Source organism: Ciconia boyciana, chromosome 6 (genome assembly GCF_034638445.1).
Source record: "Ciconia boyciana chromosome 6, ASM3463844v1, whole genome shotgun sequence".
NCBI lineage: Eukaryota > Metazoa > Chordata > Aves > Ciconiiformes > Ciconiidae > Ciconia > Ciconia boyciana.
Window position 1 is genome coordinate 45648654 of NC_132939.1, and position 19030 is coordinate 45667683.

Here is a 19030-nt window from a genome sequence, read left to right on the forward strand (position 1 = left end):
CTTAGGCCTGTCCTCACCCCACAGCCCCATCCCTGCCTGTCCCTGCCCCACAGCCCCTGCTTAGGCCTGTCCTCACCCCACAGCCCCGTCCCCTGCCTGTCCCTGCCCCACAGCCCCTGCTTAGGCCTGTCCTCACCCCACAGCCCCTGCTTAGGCCTGTCCCTGCCCCACAGCCCCTGCTTAGGCCTGTCCTCACCCCACAGCCCTGTCCCCAGGTCTGTCCCAGCCACCCCCGCCCGCGATGGTGCCGCCCCTCTAGCCCCGCTCCCCCCGTTCCGGAGAGTTTGGTTCGGCCCTGCGCACTTCCGGCTCTCGCCGGGCCTGCTTCCGGTGTCCGCCCTCCGGCTCCTCCCGCCGCCGCCGCCGCCGCCGCCGCGATGCTGCTGCTGTGGCGGTCCCGCTGCCTGGGCCGGTCGCTGGGCCGGTCGCTGCGCGCCCTCCGGCAGGTACTGCCCGCCGCGGGCACCGGCCGCGGGGAGGGAGGAGAGAGGGCGGCGGTTGGGCGGGCGGGGACGGCGGCGCCAAGGGCACCGGGACGCGTCCCCACCTCTTCCCCCCCGCCCGCCGCCTCGGCGCGATGCACCGCCGCCCCGGGCGGGGGAGGGCAGGGAGGGGCGGCACGGGCGGCGGGGCTGCGCCCCCCGGGAGTGGCCGCGGTGAGCACGGCGCTGCCCCTTCCTGGGCCCGGCGCCGCCGGTGCCTGTGCCGCGGCCGCCCCACAGCCCCGCCTCGGGCCGGGCCCGCCGACCCCGTCGGGAAAGGCGGCGGCGGCGGCAGCAGCTCGCCTGCGGCACCGGGCAGAGCTGGCCGACGGGAAGAGCTTCCGAAACCCGCCGCTCTGGGGCTCCGCCGTCCCCGCCGGTCGCTGGGCCGAAGCGTTTGGGGGGCCTCTCTGCTGGCGGCAGCGAGCCGCTTCGCACCCGCCTCCCCCGGCCTCTGCCGGTAGAGACCCTCCCCGGCCGGGGTCGGCCCGGTGCAGAAACGGCACATCACCTGGTGTCTACTTTCCTATTTAATTCCTGTGCTCAGTTGTGAAAGCCGTCGTTGAACGGATGCAAACGGCAGTAGCCTGTGCTGGTGGTAGCTTGGGCTTGCAGCGTCTAATAGCCAGAGCCAGCTGCTTAGACCAACACCGAGGCTGCACTTGGCCAGCTGGTTTCTGTCGTTTGCTGACTTCTGGCCACATCTTCCGTTTAAGTAGCAAACGTGGATAGCTTTATGTACATACATATGTATACACGCCTGCATATACATACACATATACGCAGGAGGAAAAAGATATCCACAGGAGGAAAAAGATCACTTCTCTTCCAGATGCCCAGCTGAAGCCTTAGAGCGTGAGATTTGATTTTAGCCATTGCGTGAATGTAGGCAAGCAAGTGTTGACAGCTAATTGTAACGTTGAACGTTTAACTATGTCATGCTTCCCCATAGGGCTATTGTATGTTAAATACTTGTCCCTGGGCACTATAAACAGATTTGTGTTTATAAATATGTGTGTATATATATAAAACTGCACTATGAACAATTTATAACTATGTATTTTGTTACACATATATGTAGATACAAATTGATTATAGTGCAGTTTAAAATAACTGCACTTAAAAATTTAAGTGGCATTTTAACAATATTTAAGCTTTGTCAGCTCTCAGTGGTGCTGTGTAATTATACAGAACAGGGGGGAAAGCCAGATGGAGTAGTCAACCTTTTACAAAACTAGTCTGCAAATCAGGAGGTTATAGCTGAGTACTAGGAAGGGGAGATAATTTTTGTTAACCTGTTAGATATACTAGAAAAGTTGAGAAGTCAAGATGGTGGTAGTAGTTTGATTTCCATTTGAGTAGGGATATGGCAAGTAAGTTTTGATGAAGGGGATAATACAGGCTTTTTGGAGAGACAGAAAGAAACACCAGAACTTGGCAAACCTCTGATGGGAGAAGTGAGAATGATAGACATGTACAAATTTCAGAAGTGTAGGGTCGAATGGGAGAACAGAGGAGTCAGCAAGAAACAACGAGGGTAGGGAAGGGTTGGCTGGATTTGTATGATCTTGTAAAAGAGAAAAACGTCCTGGATTCATATATCAAGTAGAAGTCATGAATGTGCATCAATAGCCTGCATCTGAGCATGTAAGACTCAGGGAGGTGGGGGGCAGCTGTTGAAGGGTGACCCGAAAAAGTCCAGAGAAGAGCTAGTCTGAAAAAGGATGGTTTGATCAGGAGCTGCATTCAGTGCTTTGAGAATCAAGTCCTATTTATCCGGAGAAGAGTTTGTAAAGAACTTTTTCTCCCTGTTTGATCCTCCCTGCATGCTGGAGGAGTTCTCAGCCTGTCGTCTTAGTAACAGTATCCTTTACCACTCAGCATTATCATCTCCATCCCATCTTAGTGTCTGCCCTGCCATGCTATATATAATTGTGTTAAAATCCATGAAAGACGTGCAGTGGGGTTTTTGTGTCTAGCAGTGGTTTGCGCTCATCTGTGTTGTTAAAGCAGCAGCTTCTTTGCTTTGACGAAGCCGGGGCTGGAGAACCAATTGTCTGTCATCAGACCTGCCCAGCGCTGGGCTTCTGTTTTGCCTCTGTTGAAATTAACTGTACCCTCCTGTTCAGTTAGTGTCCTTACCTGAACTGGTCCCTGTTCCCACTATGGGAGAAGAAATCTGTAGGTATACAGGCTGTCACTTTAGCTAATGTATTCCATGGTTTATTTCACTGTGTCGTGACCTACTGGAAGGTGACTGCTCCTTGAAAGGTGTGGCCTGGGACACTGTGTGCCAGGGTCACTTTGACATAATAACAGTTATAAAAACAATTCTGAGGAAGTCATGTGAAACGTGGGGAGACAATTAATCACTTGATACGTGAGTCACTAGCTAATTAGACCAAGATTTATTTCTCCAAGAGAAGGCTGTCTTTTTAAAGTGACCCAAAGTGCAAATGCCAGCTAGCAAAACCTAAGTGTTTCCATTTTCACTGAAGAAGCTCCAAGATCAGGCAGAGGGCAGATTTAGCCAGGTGATACCAGGAACAGGTGCAATCACAGTGGTTCCTTCAGGGGAAAAAGGGAACAGGAAACAGCCCTGTGAGGCATCTCCCGGAGCTGCACATGCATCTCCGAGGTACTGTAGTTAAGAGATGGACACACAGAGGTTCTGCAGAACACAAGACGGAGGAATCTCTGTATCTTTTATTAGTGGCTTCCTCCTCACATTAGAGCTCTTTCCTTCATTTCTTAACCTAAAAGACAGAGAAGGGTAAAGTGATATCAATTTTTTCCTTCATTTTGCAGCAGTTGTGGAACACAGGCTTGGTGCCTCTCATGGAAGAGAGCTGCAGATGTGTTTTCTAACAACAATTTATTTTAGGACAGGCCTTCTAAACTTTTTTTTTTAACCTTACAGTAAACTGGTTCTGAGCAAATAAAATTGGCTGTTTCTGCTTCAGTCTGAGGCTGTTCCTCTTTCTTAACAAGTTATTGTCTGGGATGCTAGGAATACCTTTAACCACTCTTTATAAAGCACCCAGAAAGACATTAATGGGCAGAGGGGAGCTCAGGTCACTTGATATTTTATTTGTGATTGACTTTGTATTATCTGGGACACTATGGAAAGTGGGAAGAATTTGATCAATATGGGAACTAACATATGTGCTGAGGATTGTGGTGCTTTAGACACTTGACCAAGCGGAGTTAAGTTGAAGTTTTTCTTACTGATCCCAGCTTAGGGCTGGCTCTACACAAACCAGATCTGAGTTAGCAGGGGGCCAGTGCTGCACCAAGATTAAGTGTTGTAGCGTTCATGATGACTCTGCAAAGTCTGCACAGTGCTCCCTGTTTTCTCTTCCCCAGCCAGACCTGGGGCAGGGGCTCCAGTGGGCCCTGCTGGAAGCCGGTGTTGCAGGACTGTCTGTCCAGTATCACTGGTCCCTGCAGCGGACCAGCAAGCAGGGTAGCTGCAGAGCGCTGTGCTGGAGCTCCTGAGTTCTGCCAGACCCAGGCTGGCCTAGCAGCAAGCATCCTCAGCACAGCTAATCATAACCCTGTTGAACTGCCCATCAATCATTGAGTTGACTGTGCGTTAATACCCGAGAAGCCAAATCCATCAGTAAGTTTGGATAATTAAACTGCCGAGGGGTCGATTCCAGGCTCGTTAGTAGTTTTGATGATGTGAAGTGTTCACTGAATGTATTTTTGCAGGCTATAGCACTCAGTCCTGTAGATGGTGTGACAAGCTTAAGTATCTCTTTGGTCCTTGATCTCTATCTTGTGTTATCATAAACAGCTCCACAAATTATTTTGATATTTAAGATCAGTTATATCCCATCCTGCTTTCTCTGGTGCAGCTGAAATCAGGGCTTATATGCAAACTTCCCTTCAGACGCTGAAGATGTGAATGAAGTCTAATTTTTACCTTTCACCTTAGCTGCTGGATAAGGGTGGTTGGGCTATTGAGTAGCTGTTCTTCCAAACCAGTCAACTGCATTTTAGTCATGGTTACTGTGATATTTTCCTATAGCTTTTAAAGAGTTCCTAGGTTCTCCAGGTCTGTAGGCTTGATGCTAGAGAAATGTATAGTAACAATAGGGAAAGTAACTGGAATGTCTTGAAATGTCATTTACTTTTGAGGAATGTTACGCTGAGCTAGGATTGCAGTCAATGATTATGTGGGTATGAAGTGAAACATCACTGGGGGTAGAATTCCTGGCTCACTGAAGGCAGTAGAAATTTTGCCATTGAGGGAAATTCTGGCCTTTTGGAGTTCAAAGGCTCCATAGCCTTAAAACAAACAAACAAAAACCCAGATGCTGCATTCATGACTGTAGGAGTAAACATCATGGGATGTTTTTTCATCGTATCCAGTAGCTACCCTTGACCTTCTCATTCATAGCAAATTTTAGTGAATGAATCTTTAGAAATCTGTTCCTTCTTAAAGAGGAAAGTGTGCATAAGAAGGTCAAAACAGCTGGAGCCACAACTGAAAACCGAGTCCGTCAGGTTGAACATCACTCCTCAGGAAAGCATCCTGGAAGGAGACAAAGCAAAGAGAAGGGTGTAGATGCTCTCACCATCTCCTGCTCTTGCACACTATGGGAAAAGTAGCATGCCTGCAGTCTGGAGCATGGGAATGGTGGGTCGCATCTCTGATCCAGGTCTCGTGGGGGAACCAAAGTCCTTCTAGGGTGGCCCGTCTTTTTGCAATACTGATAGTTCCTCTTTTCTCTGACAGGGGAACTGTACTCTGGCAAGATGCTCTCTGTCTGGTGAGTCTTACGCTTTTATTTCATTTCAAACTACCTAGACAGAACAGACCTGATGATGGAAATTGGTAATAGGTCTGATTGGGATTTATTTCTGTCAATCATGTAATGAAGAAACAGTTGGTGAAATGAGCTGTGTTTCCATGTGAGTGCCTCCCTTGCCTAATGTACGTGCTGTCCAATCCATTCAGCTCTGGTGAAGATTTCACAGCAGCAGCACAGTGTATTTCAAGCATTGCAGTGCTTGAAACATATGCTGTTGCAGAGCCTAGCTCTCTAATAAACTCCTTTGAAAATAATGGGTGAACGTTAAGTGACATGTCAAATCTAGTATGCCTGTGAGCTGCTCTTTGGTGCTTAAACTGGATTTTCCCAGAGCTCCGTTTTTTCTAGCTGTACTGTGTTTATATAGCATTACATCACTCGCTTCTGATTCCACTTTGAGAAACCAGTTAAATCTGCTTACCCTTTCCAGTTTCTGGAGTTCCAATATCAGCTCTTTAGTAGGGGATGGTGTCAAAATTGTATTGCTTTTTAAAAAAGGTCAAGTGGGGAAATGGTTCTTCCTTCTGGCATTGTGTGATTGAGATAATTATGTTCTCCAGTTGCTATGCTGACTCTCTTTAAGATCAGTCTGGAAAACTGCCCAGTGCCCTGAAAGAGACAAAGGACAGGAGTTCAGTTTGTAATAAAAATTGCAGCGTCAGGGCATGTGAGCAGTGTAGGAAGGGGACAGTGGGGTATGTGAAACTGAGAAGCTAAGCAAGTACCACCGTGCTGTGAGTCTGGGAAAAGAAGTGTTCTTGGGACAGGGGGTGGACAGAGAAGAGGGATGATGGTGGCTTGCTACTCTGCTCTACACCCTGTTTTCATTCTTTTTTTCATTCTTTTTTTCCTCCTTACCTGTCCATGCGACTGTGAGGGTTCCTGGGGGTCCCTCTTAGGGGACTGATGCCTTGCTCCTATTAGGAACCCCTTTGTATTGGTAAGGATAACTCAGCAGCAACTGAGGTTTTAGCAGTCCTGGAGGTGTCCTTCCTAGCTCTTTCCTGGTTTTGTTCTGACTGGGGTAGCTGCTGCTTTGTTTGCCCTTTTCAAAGTTATCCTAATTAGCTTTGAGGTTAAGATACAACTGTTTTTCCCATCTCTATAAATCTAGATGAAGACAAGACTTGTTCTTGGCAAGCTCTGGGCAGGTTTGATGGCACTGAGGTGCCTCTATATGACTATATTCCCGACTTAGTCCCAAGCTTCTTTCAGGGTGGACAGTGGTGTCCTCTGCACTCTTTTACCTGACAGGGACACTTGAGGACTGGACGGCTGGATAACGTTCCTGTGGGGTAACGCCATTCTCATTCACAGGTGTGGCTGGGAGCCAGGGACTGGCTTACACCAACAGCAGGAACCTTGTGTAAGTATCCCCAGGAAAGCTGTGATGTGGAGAGGCTGGGGCTGCTCTAGCCCTGATAAGATTTGGGGGCTGGGAGGCAGAATATGGCTGGCTGTCATAAAATCCCTGTGCGTATTGTCGGAGCACGGAGCTAGCCCTAACAAAATCTAGGTTTTGCAGGTCAGGAGCTGTGGCATACTTAAAGGAAATAAACTTTGGAACCAGATACCAAGGCAGGGAAGGGACAGATATGAGACGACTAGTGATAAATGGATCTCTACCCTTTGATGATCTGATTAGAAGTCTTGTTTGCTCTATGGTGGCCTCCTGGTAGGATTTCTGTCAGGAGAAGTGGAGTGGTTCGGGGAGCTGTTGTTCATATGGCAAGGTTTGCATTGCTGAGGTGGTCTTGTAAAAATGTATTTGGGGAAATAACCCTAGGAGTGCATCCATAAAAGCCTGAAATGCTGGTCTCTTTGCACCAAGTAGCCTGTGTTAGAGGAAATGCGAAAGCACATTTGCTTCTGATTTCCAAATGTGTCAGTAGGTATAAAAAAACATCCTTTGGAACGCTTGGGATTGCCAGCTCCCTGTGAAGGGACATGGTGGAGAGAAATCGCTGTCTCTTGGATGTGTTGCCATAGGCAATTTATGGTGCTTTCTCTTTTTTTGGAGCAATCTAGCAACTTCTGTAGAGATGACAGTCGTCATCTGGAGGTAAAAAATGGTTACTGCACTAGTTTTGGGCATAGGGTTGGCTGGCTAGGTCAGCCTTTTATCAGTATTTAAACTACAGGGGTTCTGTTGGGTTGTCTCCCTAAATTAAAATTCCATAAATGTCAGTTCTCACTGATTTTCTGAGAGCACTAGTGATGGTAAGCTGTAGTGTTTCCTTTCTTAGTGGGATTGTTGCAGTTTGAACAGTAAGTAGGAGTCCCGTGGAACAAATAAATCAGAACAGCTGAGCAGCCTTTCAGATCAGTTAAGCAAATGTAAATTCTGTACTTGAGCTTGGTGCCAGCAGCCTGCAGAGGAATGTACTTCTGTGTTCATATCTTTCTCTCTTTCTGCAGAGTAAATAGCTCCAGTGTCTTCACTGTCCGTTACTTCAGAACCACTGCAGTACGTAGTAAGTAAAATGTCAGGAGTCAGTGGGATGGCTCTTGTGCTACCTGTTGCTGTCCTGACAACAGCTGAAGCTACCTCTTCCATCCTTGGTCTAGGCCCACTGCTGTTCTGCCTCGATGGATAGCTGAGGGTTTATGTCCCGGGGCCCCAAAAATTTTGTCTGGCATTCCTGTCACAATGTGGCTTTCAGTCAGATGGGAATTTCTCTTGTGTTTAAATGTTAATCAGTGTTGAAGCAAGGAGAAGGCCAATATTTGAAGTCTGTTGACCTACCTCCTCTAGTAGAGTCCTGATGACAAGAATGGAGCAATGCCATAAGTTTTGAGCTCTGAATGCGTTCAAATCTGTCTGTCTCACAGGGGATGACGTGGTTACAGTGAACACACCAGCCTTTGCAGAGTCAGTCACAGAAGGAGATGTCAGGTGGGAGAAAGGTAAGCAGTTGCCTCTTCCCTGAAATTCTCAGCACCATTGCTGCCACACTGGACAGCTCGGGGATCGATTGTAGTTCACGGACTGACAGCCTGCTCTGTGCCTTTCAGTCTGTGACAAATGAGGCAGTTAATTGCAGTTCTCCTAAGGGGTAAGGATTGCAGTTACTGCCTTGGCACCTCTCTGTCATGGGTGATGTTGGGTGAAGGGTGATGTCTAAACTGGAATTGGACTCTTGACTGTGCAGTAGACTGATTGTTTGAGCTAGACTTTTCTTTAGAAGTTGTGGAGAACTGGGGTGAGAAAATTCTGGGTTAGTGGGGGAGACTACTGTGGGTTAAGAGGGGAGGCTGGAACACACCTCCCTCCTTACAGTGGTCTTCATATCTATCATTCAGCTGTTGGAGACACAGTGGCGGAAGATGAAGTGGTGTGTGAGATTGAAACAGACAAGGTAGGAGTTTTCTGGACCAAAACTTTTTCTAGTTCTGTAGCAGGTACCCTGTATGGCTCCTCTCCTGCTAAGAGCTCCTAGAGCCTGCAGGCCCTGCCTGTGTCTCCTGCTCCCTTCATGGAGAAAAGCTTTTCTCATCTAGTATGAAAGCTGGCTTAAGTGAGAATTCTTTGATAGCTCTTCCTTCCTCATACATTTGATTAAGCATCGGTGGTGCTGATGTTTGTTGGAGCTGCAATGCCACACCTCCTTCCAATTTCAGTGCTCTAAGCTTTGAAACCTGTTTGTGTTTAAACAGAGGATAACTCTGCAAAGACATAGGATGTCTTCAGATTGTTTTAAATTTAGCCTTTAAGTTTACTCACTCCTTAAAGGACTCTTAAGCTTTGAAGTTCTTGCTAAAACTCCCTGCCAAGTTCTGCTTCCGGTGTTGCTGTCAAGAAGGTGCTGGCAGCAGGTCAATTCTTGATTGTACCCTGGAGCAGGAAGATCAGGCTATACGTTACACTGCCAGCATCTCCTAAAACTTCTGAGTATTGGCACAAAATACTGATGGAGGGTGTGAAAGCTGGTGCAAATGGTGCAAGACAGAGCCGCTGTCTGTGCCAAATTACAATGTGTATCTGTGCATATTGGCATCTTCTCTTGGGCACTTGTTCTCCATCCAATGCTTGGGGGAATTTCACTGATTTTCTTTTTTGCAGACATCAGTGCAAGTTCCAGCCCCAGCAGCTGGTGTGATTGAAGCCCTTCTGGTACCTGATGGTGGCAAAGTGGAAGGGGGGACACCTCTGTTCAAACTCAGGAAAACTGGAGGTAAGTCAGGCATATATAACTTGCACAGGCCTTCCTGTTTCCACCAGTCTCTTTCTGAAGATGAAAGCAAGGCATTTAGCGGGATCCTGAGAGACATTGTTTCCTCCATCTGCCTCTGTAGCTGGAAGAAAAGACTCCTATTCTGTTGTCCAGTAGAAAAGCATAATTTTAGTCCTTCTGAGGGGAGAACTTTTCTTTTGCTCCCTCTGGAGGAGACTGCAGCTCTAAGCTAAAATTAGTTGAGAATTCCCCTGATATAACTCCCTTCTCTGCCCTCTTCTCTTTAGCATCCAGTCTCCTGCACAGTGAGGAGATCTAGGTTGTCAATGAGTGAAACACTTTCACCATGGGATCTTCTTGTGGTGGCTCCTATCAGTTCAGTAGTGCTGAGAACATAAAGACACTCTGCTGGAGGGTTAGCTTTTATTGGGTTGGTTGGACTCAGAGATCCCTGACAGTGGAAGCTGTCATTGTCCTTACCATGGTTCTTCCTTGTCTTTCAGCTGCTCCTGCCAAGGCCAAACCAGCAGCAGCCCCTCCTCCTCCTGCAGCCCCTGAACCTGTAGCTGCGGCTGCTCCTACCCCTGCTGCAGCACCAATTCCTACTACAATGCCACCAGTGCCGCCTGTGTCAACTCAGCCCATCGACAGCAAACCAGGTGAGGCAACAGCCGTTTTCTCCTGTTTTCAAGCCTCTCTTCCTTGGGGAGAGTGTGCAAGGTTAAAGATGGCAAAGGGTCTGGTGTTTATGGTGAAGGCCTCTCTGTATTGTTGTCCTGCATGCTCCAGACTGGAGAGCTCAGCTGTGCCTGGTATCTGCACAGCCCAATTCATGGCTGCTTCCACACTGTGTTGCTTGAGCAAGGAGCTCAAACGGGCTTTCTACCTCAGGGCGTAGCAATCAAGCCCTGGCTTCCCTTTTTGACTGATGTGTTCTTTACCCTCAGTGTCTGCAGTGAAGCCAGCTGCACCTGCAGCAGCAGCCCCTCCTGCGGAGGCAGTGCCCAGCAAAGGTGCCAGATCAGAGCATAGGGTAAGCTGTGGGAATAGCGGCCTTGCCAGCACTTCTCTTGCTGGGCGACCACTTGTTCTAGCATGAGCCTTGAGCTTTCCAGATGTGTCCATATCTACCTGTTCACACCCAGCTCGGTGGGGCTGTGACAGATGGGAAATGCTCTACATGAGGGCACCGCTTAGGGGTGGGGTGGAGGAAGAGCCAGGTCCAGTCTGACACAGGTCTTTTCTAGGCAGAAGTCTTGTCTTGAACTCTCCTGACTGAGTACAGAAGGCTCAGTGTGATCTGCTTGGTCTGTCCACAAGCCCTCAGCAAAGGACTGAGGCTGCTGCACCTGCCTTGTGTGTTCTTAAGAGAACATGGTTGAGTAGCCTGCTTTCTTAGCAGTCTTGCTCTTCTCACATTAGCCACATGCTGGAAACTGTATGTTGAGCTGGGCAGCTCCATAGTGAAATCAACTCCTCAACCTGTCATGCTCCTCAGGGAGGCCTGGAGTGAAAATCTGGCCCTAGGCACCCATTACTAGTCAACCAAATGGCAAGAAGAAGGGCCTTCTGCGTTTCTTCTGCGTTTTGCCCCTTGGATGAACTTGAGGCAGCTTCTGTTTATGTCTTTTTAATTTTCAGGTGAAAATGAATAGGATGCGTCAGCGTATTGCTCAGCGGCTGAAAGAGGCTCAGAATACTTGTGCCATGCTGACCACTTTCAATGAGATCGATATGAGGTGAGGAGCAGACCTCTATTTCCCTTTACAAGTAGAAATAGATGCAGGCAGTCATCTTTAAATAGCAACCAAGACCTTGCTGATTCTCTTTGGAGAGATTGGCAACATGTCTCTTGGGACCTCCTTCTTAGGTGTGTACCACTGTCTGCACAGCTTCATCAGAGCCATGTTGGTGTTGTGGTGTGAGGGGTACATAGCTTCCTAATGGCCTATCATTCCTCGGGAGTCATCTGCTTGTAAAAGGGGCAACCTGGCTCCTCATCTGTGTGGTTCTTGGTTGAGGACTGGTAGATGTTGAACAGAAAAGCAGGAGTGACTAGTGTCACTTGTATAGTGGCTATTAGGAGACACCAAGATAGAGCGTCTGCTTTCTGCCACCCCGCCAGGTTACTGCTGTTGAAGGTGGGCATATTTAGCTTCCCATGAGGTGGTTCCTCAGGGTTCATGAGCCTTTCAGGTGAGCAGTACATAGGTCTGAGGCCCTTGCTGTCGGATGGTGCAGCTTTCCAGAGATGGACTAGCATCCTTCCCCATCCCCTCGGGGCAGGTGGGGGTCTCCTGACTCAAGTGCTTGCACAGACTGAGCGCACTAATGGCTTTGGAGGGTGGGCAGCTTATGTTACAGTGCATTAAGGGGAAATTGTGCCCAAATCAAATTGCCTTGTGAAATCCTATTCTGCTCCTTAAGACAAAACATGTAAATATTTGGGTCTCAGAACAATAAGGTTGGCAAAATAGTCTTGATTGGAGGGGAAGTGCTGCAGCTTTATCTCCTCTCAGAGGCTCATTGAGGTGTCGCTTTACGCTGGCCTCCGGCTCTCGTTGCATCTGGTAATCTGGTTTGGATTGATTGCTGTGAGGTTGACTGGTGAGGGCCTGTGCTGGGGCCTCCTGCTTCCCACAGGGGGTCAGTGTCTGAAAGGAGGAAGCCGTAATGAGTCAGTTTCATAGCAAACCTCGTCCTCATTGCTGCAGTTCTTGTGTCTTGGGAGGCACTAATGTCTTTGGGTGGTAATCCTAGCCCTAAACAAGGTTAGGCGCAGGAAAACAAACACTCTAAACCATGGAGACCCCTGCCCCTTGCTGGAACTGTCTCTTCAAAGACTCAAGGTCCCTGGAGGGGGGAGGGATGCACCGTGCAATTCCACAGCATCTGGTATTAGCCTGGAATAGGCAGAGCTTGTAGACACAGCTTGGTTGACTTTTTGTAAATGGCCTCAGTTCTGATAAATAGAAGCAGTGGGGAAACATTGGTATTCTGGTTGAGGGCTGTGGGTGGGCTGGTGCCCACTACCATAGCACCTGGGAAGATTTCTTTCATATTCACTCAACTCCCAAAGCCAAAGAGTTGGGTACGGAGGCGTCGTCATGCTGGCTGGTGCTGGACTTGCACAATGGTTGAAGTCTTTTGCCTTGATCACCACATGCATCTTTTCTGCTCTTGGCATTTCCTGTTTTTTCACCCTTCCAGGGTTGGCCCAGCCACACCTGGAGCTTCTGTCTGTGGTGCCACACCGATATTGGCAGTGGTGTCTCCAGAGAATCGGTGGCAACATCAGGCCTAAGCAGGAAATATGCAGTTACCTGTCTTGCTTTTGTGCTTGGCAGTGTGGACCAAGCAGATTAACCCTGTCCTGTTGAGTATGTGGCCAGGACCAGTTCCTGTTAGATACTTTGGTGAGGTCCTTAGAGCCACCCTCCGCCCATTTCACCTGTGACATTTGAAGGATTCTTCAGTGGCGTAGGAGTTTGCCAGTTGGTGGTGCAGGTTTGCAGTCCTTGGGGCTGGCACTGAAATCTATTATGGAGTGAGGGAACATTGTTTTCTTGGACTCTGTGCTGACCAGCATTGTCATGTGTTTTCATAGAATCATAGAATTTAAGTTGGAAAAGACCTTGAAGATCATCGAGTCCAACTGTTAACACTGCCAAGTCCACCACTAAACCATGTCCCTAAGCACCACATCTACATGTCTTTTAAATACCTCCAGGGATGGTGACTCCACCACTTCCCTGGGCAGCCTGTTCCAATGCTTGACAACCTGTTCGGTGAAGAAATTTTTCCTAATATCCAATCTAAACCTCCCCTGGCACAATTTGAGGCCATTTCCTCTCGTCCTATGGCTTGTTACTTGGGAAAAGAGACCAACACCCACCTTACTACAACCTCCTTTCAGGTAGTTGTAGAGAGCGATAAGGTCTCCCCTCAGCCTCCTTTTCTCCAGGCTAAACAACCCCAGTTCCCTCAGCCACTCCTCACAAGACTTGTGCTCCAGACCCTTCACCAGCTTCATTGCCCTTTGCAGCAACATCCGGGAGATGAGAGCTGTACACAAGGATACCTTCCTGAAAAAGCACAACCTGAAGCTAGGTTTCATGTCAGCTTTTGTGAAAGCTGCAGCCTTTGCTCTGCAGGACCAGCCTGTTGTGAATGCGGGTGAGTGGCGATCCTTGCTGGTGAGTTGCACATCTTGCCAGTGAACATGGCAGAGTGGGAGAAAGCAGGTGGCCAAGTCCATGTCAGGGCTAATAGCTTGGGCAAGCGAGTCAAATATGCGGGAAAAGGGGGGACACTCCTATGTGCTGCAGCTGATTTTGCTAATGCCACTTATGTAGGTAGAGGACAGCTTGCCAAGAGGGGCTCTATTAGGAAGGGGTTGCCAGGAGTGGGCTGGGGCCATGCGTACGCAGCCCGCAGAGGGAAGAGCCTGCTGGTTGGTCTAGAGGTAGCTGCTGTAGGTGCGACGCAGTTCCTGGGGGGGGGTGTCAGAGGTGCTTGCTCAAACCCAGAAGAGGAGAATAACCAAGGGGATGTCTGAGGGGGACTGACCTGTCTGGACTGTGTTTCCTTTCTGTCTATCCTGATGCTTCTCCCACAGGTGGAGTGAGGGCTCATTCTTCTCTGGAGTTAAGTTTAAGCTAGAGATGAGCAAGTCGTTATGATTTTGTGGCTACTTCTGGCCTCTTGAGCCCTCGATCTTGTGTACTGCACGTGTAACAGCTTTTTTCTCCTTCTAGTGATTGATGACACGACCAAAGAGATTGTGTACAGGGACTATGTGGACATCAGTGTCGCTGTAGCAACTCCCCGGGTAGGTACCTTGGATTCTTTGGCCATGGTTTCTGCAGCCTCGGGTCTGGGATGATCATGTACTTTGAGCCAACTCAGTTTTGAGGTCCTCTGCAGAGGAAACTTACTGATGCGACTGATCTTCTAAATGAGACATCTGATACATTGTGGACTGCTGAGATGGGTTTTGGGAGAAGATGGAGGACCAAGAATATTCTGACACTGTATTAGGAGATGTAGTAACAAGGTCAATATAGATCTCAGTGGTTAATGAGTAGGGCCAAGTTAGGGAAACCCTTTTCTTCATGGACCCATGAGGATATGGCATAGACAGTAAAAGCTTTGTATGTCCTGTCCTTTGGCTAATCCTGCTGTGCTGTCCCACCATTTCTGTAAATCACATTGCTGCTTCAAAGAGATGTTCCTGTCCAAGGAGAGTATGGGATGGAGATACAGATGTTGAATTAGTTGGTTCTGTTGTGAGGCAGAGGTTTGGCCAGGACTGAAGTTCTGTCACTGCTCCCAAAGTCCAGGGGAGGTCCAGCACGAAGGGACTCTGCTCTTCTCACCTAGAAAGAGGTGGCAGCTGAACTCTGCCCAGTGCCTTACCTGCTTTTATGGACATGGAGCCTGGATCCAAAGCGGCTTGGCTGATTTTATCAGATGGGCTTACAAAGGCAAAGAAGATGTCTCATTTATGGTGTCAGCCCTTGGTGCAGGCCCTGCCAGGTTTCCCGGCAGGCTGCCAGGGTGTGAGGCAGCTCTGCCAACCACCTGCTATGGTCTGAGGAGGAGGCAGGAACCCTGCTGGGCTGAGGCCAGGCCCCTGCCCAATGACAGTTATCTGTGTGTCACTGCAGTGAATTTGCTGATCATGCACTTTGCTTCTCCCTAGGGCCTTGTGGTCCCTGTCGTTAGGAATGTAGAAAACATGAACTTTGCTGACATAGAGCGTGCTATCTACGAGCTGGGGGAGAAGGTAAGGAAAGTGGGAGGCTTTTCTGAAAAGGGTTGGGAGGAATGGGAAGAATTGGGGGTGCTGGATAGGCATGAATTGATTCAGTCCCTCTGTGTCGTCATCTCTGACCTCTAACACACTGAGTTGCGCTGTGCGGAGTGATCCAGTTACAGCTGTAGCTGTGCCTGTGCCTTGCAGGACAGACCTATCTACTTGTTTTTCTTCCAGAAGACCACAAACTATGCATTAGTGACGTGGTGCGTCTTCACCTTTGTCTTTAGAGGCCAAGGCTGAATTACCCTGGGGTAGAAGTCCCTGTGTCTGTCTCTTGCAAAAGCCAGAGTTGGAAGCCAAGGCAGGACAATCCTTCCCCAAAGCCAGTAAAAGTTCAGATCTAAAGACAGGATGCATTTTCAAGGGATTTGTGCTGGTTTTCAGCTGAACAGATCATAAGTGAAGCTCTTGCCATCAGCATTTATTCCTGGACAGGGTGAATGTCCAAACCCTTGTCCTTTGCCTTCTGTGATCTTGTATGGCTTTCTAAGACCTTACTTTTTCTTCTAGGCACGGAAAAATGAACTGGCCATTGAAGACATGGATGGCGGCACTTTCACAATCAGCAACGGAGGGGTTTTTGGGTCACTCTTTGGGACACCTATCATTAACCCACCCCAGTCTGCCATCTTAGGCATGCATGCCATCTTCGACAGGCCTGTGGCTGTGGGAGGCAAGGTGGGTGGAGCTGCATGGGAGATTTCAGCGAACAGAGGGGAGGTCTTAGTGGGGTGAGGACCATAGCCCATATGCTTTTTCTAGGGGGTTGGTGTCAACTTCTAAAAGGCTTTACTGTGAAGGAGAAGCAGAGACTAATGGGTGTAGGGCAGCTTTGCTGGCACTGGTACTTGCCTGAGGTGTGCAGGGGGCCTTGTCCTATCTGTGAGGGGGAGAACTGGATAATCTGCTTAGGTGTGGGGAGGAGGAGGAGGCTGTAGCCTTTGTGATAGAGAACAGCTCCAGAAAGGTACCTAGTCTTGTGTGGTAGGGACCCAGCCTGGGTGCTGGTCAGTGCCTGGGTGAGTAGTCCTGCCAGGCAGGACACATCCAGGAGGGCCTGAGCCCTGGATTCGGGATAGGAAAAAGCCAGGTCTTCCCTGAATTCACAGGAGGGCATCGTGCAGGCAGTAGGGCTGAGCTCACTAACGCCTGTCTTATTCCTCCCCTTCAGATCGAGGTGCGGCCCATGATGTACGTGGCACTGACATACGATCACCGGCTGATTGACGGCAGAGAGGCAGTGACTTTCCTGCGCAAGATCAAGGCAGCGGTGGAGGATCCCCGCGTGCTGCTGCTCGACCTGTAGAGCAGCCACACCCCCACACAACCCACCCAGGGCAGGGCCGCAGCACCAGCAGGGGCGATGCAGGGCATTCAGGAACTGGCAGGGGTCATTCCAGTCTCCCCCCCTCCGCTGTGATCGGAGCTGTCCCGGAGGGAATTGTGGGGATAGCTCCTACCTCCTTTCCTGTTCTGTTTAACGAAGGTTCAGTTTCTCACGAGGATTGCTATGCAGTGGGCCAACCACTGAATGGCACTGCCTTTCCAGAGCCATCTATATGGCATCCTCTCCCTCACAGCCAACCTGAGGATGCCATCTATATGGCATCCTCTCCCAAACTCTCACCTCTAGCTTGTCCTATACCAGTGGAAACTGCTTGCTGCTGCTGTGCTAGGGTACCCTTCCCTGCTGCTCCAAGGCAGGTTCAGCTTTATTTCCTAGCACTGGGGTTCCTGGGAGGGAGGGGAGAGGAGCGGAAAGGCTACTGTTCTGTCCCTGTTTTGCTTGAAAATATTTCACACTCATCTGCCTTGCAAGGGCAGTCTGGGGACCCCCAAGCTGCTTGCTGCAGAGGGTTTGATCAGAGCAGGGCTTGAGGTAGGTGTCATGCCTCTGGCAGTGCCCTAGTTGCACTCCTTCCACAGACAGGAACACAGCGGTGGCAGCTCCCCTGCTTTCCCTTGGAGATTGTTTGTCTCTCTTCAGCCTGGACACTGTGGCGTGAATGTTCATGTCTGGGTGGGCAGAGCCCGTGACCTCTGTGGAGGTAGCACTGTTCCTGGGGGGACAACCCTTTCACCATTACATGCCCGACACGGGGGTAAGAAGCAGCCCCCCCAGTAGCTGTCCTTGAATCAGAGCTCCCTGATGGCGGATCTGACTGCTGGCTTCCTGCGTGCAAGGTCTTGGCCTGCTACCAGCAGAGAGACAGCTGGGGAGGGCCAGGTCTTTAAGTGTAATGTATATCCCAGCCCAAGGCTGCTGGTTTTGGGGGGAGGGGGGCAGTCCTTAATCCGATAGCACACACATGTATTGGGGAGTGAGGGGGTTGCTAGTGCCTGCAGAGTCTATTACTCTTACCCTCTACACAGAACTTGTAACTAAAATATTTAACACAGCGGATTTTAAATGAAATAAAACTGGGCAACGACTGCAAGGTGGGGTGTGTTTGAGGGGGTGAGCAGCAGCTCCTGGGTGAGGAGTCAGGCATCAGCAGCATCCCTAGTGTAGCATAAGAAACCTGTTATCTGATGGTGAGAGAAAAGGGAATGGGAGCTGGGCCTGTCCCTGGAGGCACTAAATTGAGGCTTCTCTGGCTGTGAATTCTGTCCTCAAACCCTTTTTGGCACAGAATTGGCTCTTCCCAGCAAAGATGAGGTTTTCAGGGCTGGAAATCATCCTTTTTGTGGTCTAGCAACAGAACTGTTAAAGACAGCAAGGAAATCCCAGTATTTGCTAAATGGCATGATGGCCAAGAGGGAGAACTGGGTGGGGCTCTTAAAGTACAGGTGTAGAGCCAGTTTGGGGTTTCCCTCATAGAATGGGAGTGTTGTAAGTCATGAGTGGGAAAAAGGCTGTTAAGGGTTGCAGAGGGAGAAAGGAGGCAAGATCAAAGAACAATGGTAAAGCAAAAGCTGTGGTGCTGAGAGCATTTCCCCAAGGAGCTGTCCCTGTTGGAACAATATGAAATTATTTCTGGATCATCGCAGGGTTTTTCCAGCTCTGACATCAACTTCAGAGAATGGTTTGCCCTTCCTGATTACGAGTGAAGAAGGCAGCCCCTTTTGACAGAAAATGATTGCTCTCACAGCTGGCACGCTGACAACAGGGAGAGCAATTCCTAGTACTGGTTCCTACGGCTTCCTGGCAGCTATGGACAAACCCGTGTGTGGAGTCAGCTATCTTCTGACTGTCCCTGGTTGAGGTAGAAGGTTAGGAGGAGAGAGAGGAAAACCCCCTTCCCTGTGCTGTAAAGGAAGGGCAAAGAGTCTAGCTGCTCTTGCACAAATAAATTGAAAGAGAAGGTTCTGATTTAAAAAATGCTGCTAGCACCCAGTCCCCTGTGCTGGTTTTAGGATACAGAGGGCCCACCTTGACTTTGTACATGAGCCTGGGGAAGGGCAATGTCTGTATTCTGTCTGGAGCTGCAATAAATGAGGCCTTTGAACTACCCAGGGAGTAAATGTACGGTCAAGCTCTTAAAATGATGCAGCCTAGCAAAGTGCTTTATTTAATCTGCCCTGTTGGTCTTGCTGTAGGAGGGTCATGAAGCTTCCTTTTTTGACCCTCCTGGGTGATGCCCAGGGCACGCTGTTGCAAGAAGCCATGTTGTGGCTTCGGCCGCAGGCCTAAGAGTCAGTCCTTGCTGAACTTCCCCTGAATGACAGGCCTAGGAGGCTGGCAGCCAAGGGGGAAGCCTGCTGCTGGAGGGTTCAGCCACTGCAGGCTGC

The 19030-nt window shown here is 49.4% G+C and overlaps 1 protein-coding gene across 2 annotated transcripts; it reads left to right on the forward strand.

The window, feature by feature from the left end:
- Window positions 1-316: 316 nt before the first annotated feature.
- Window positions 317-18750, forward strand: DLST (dihydrolipoamide S-succinyltransferase). Of its 2 annotated transcripts, none has more exons than XM_072864913.1 (15): window positions 317-446; window positions 5227-5260; window positions 6620-6668; window positions 7721-7776; window positions 8135-8209; window positions 8606-8661; window positions 9366-9477; window positions 9981-10136; window positions 10425-10510; window positions 11119-11216; window positions 13442-13653; window positions 14235-14308; window positions 15182-15265; window positions 15809-15976; window positions 16470-18750. In XM_072864913.1, the coding sequence occupies exons 1-15, from the start codon at window positions 378-380 to the stop codon at window positions 16602-16604; spliced, it is 1464 nt and encodes a 487-aa protein (XP_072721014.1). In that variant the 5' UTR covers window positions 317-377; the 3' UTR covers window positions 16605-18750. The 2 variants fall into 2 exon arrangements, with proteins under 2 accessions (XP_072721014.1, XP_072721015.1); XM_072864914.1 differs by having other exon boundaries at window positions 13523-13653.
- The last annotated feature ends 280 nt before the right edge of the window (window positions 18751-19030 follow it).

Excerpts from the sequence above, each read along its gene's own strand:
- DLST (XM_072864913.1), top strand. The coding sequence starts at position 378 with ATGCTGCTGCTGTGGCGGTCCCGCTGCCTGGGCCGGTCGCTGGGCCGG. Across the intron at positions 11,217-13,441 it reads TTCAATGAGATCGATATGAG|GCTAAACAACCCCAGTTCCC; the intron begins GTGAGGAGCAGA and ends CCTTTTCTCCAG. Across the intron at positions 15,977-16,469 it reads CTGTGGCTGTGGGAGGCAAG|ATCGAGGTGCGGCCCATGAT; the intron begins GTGGGTGGAGCT and ends CCTCCCCTTCAG.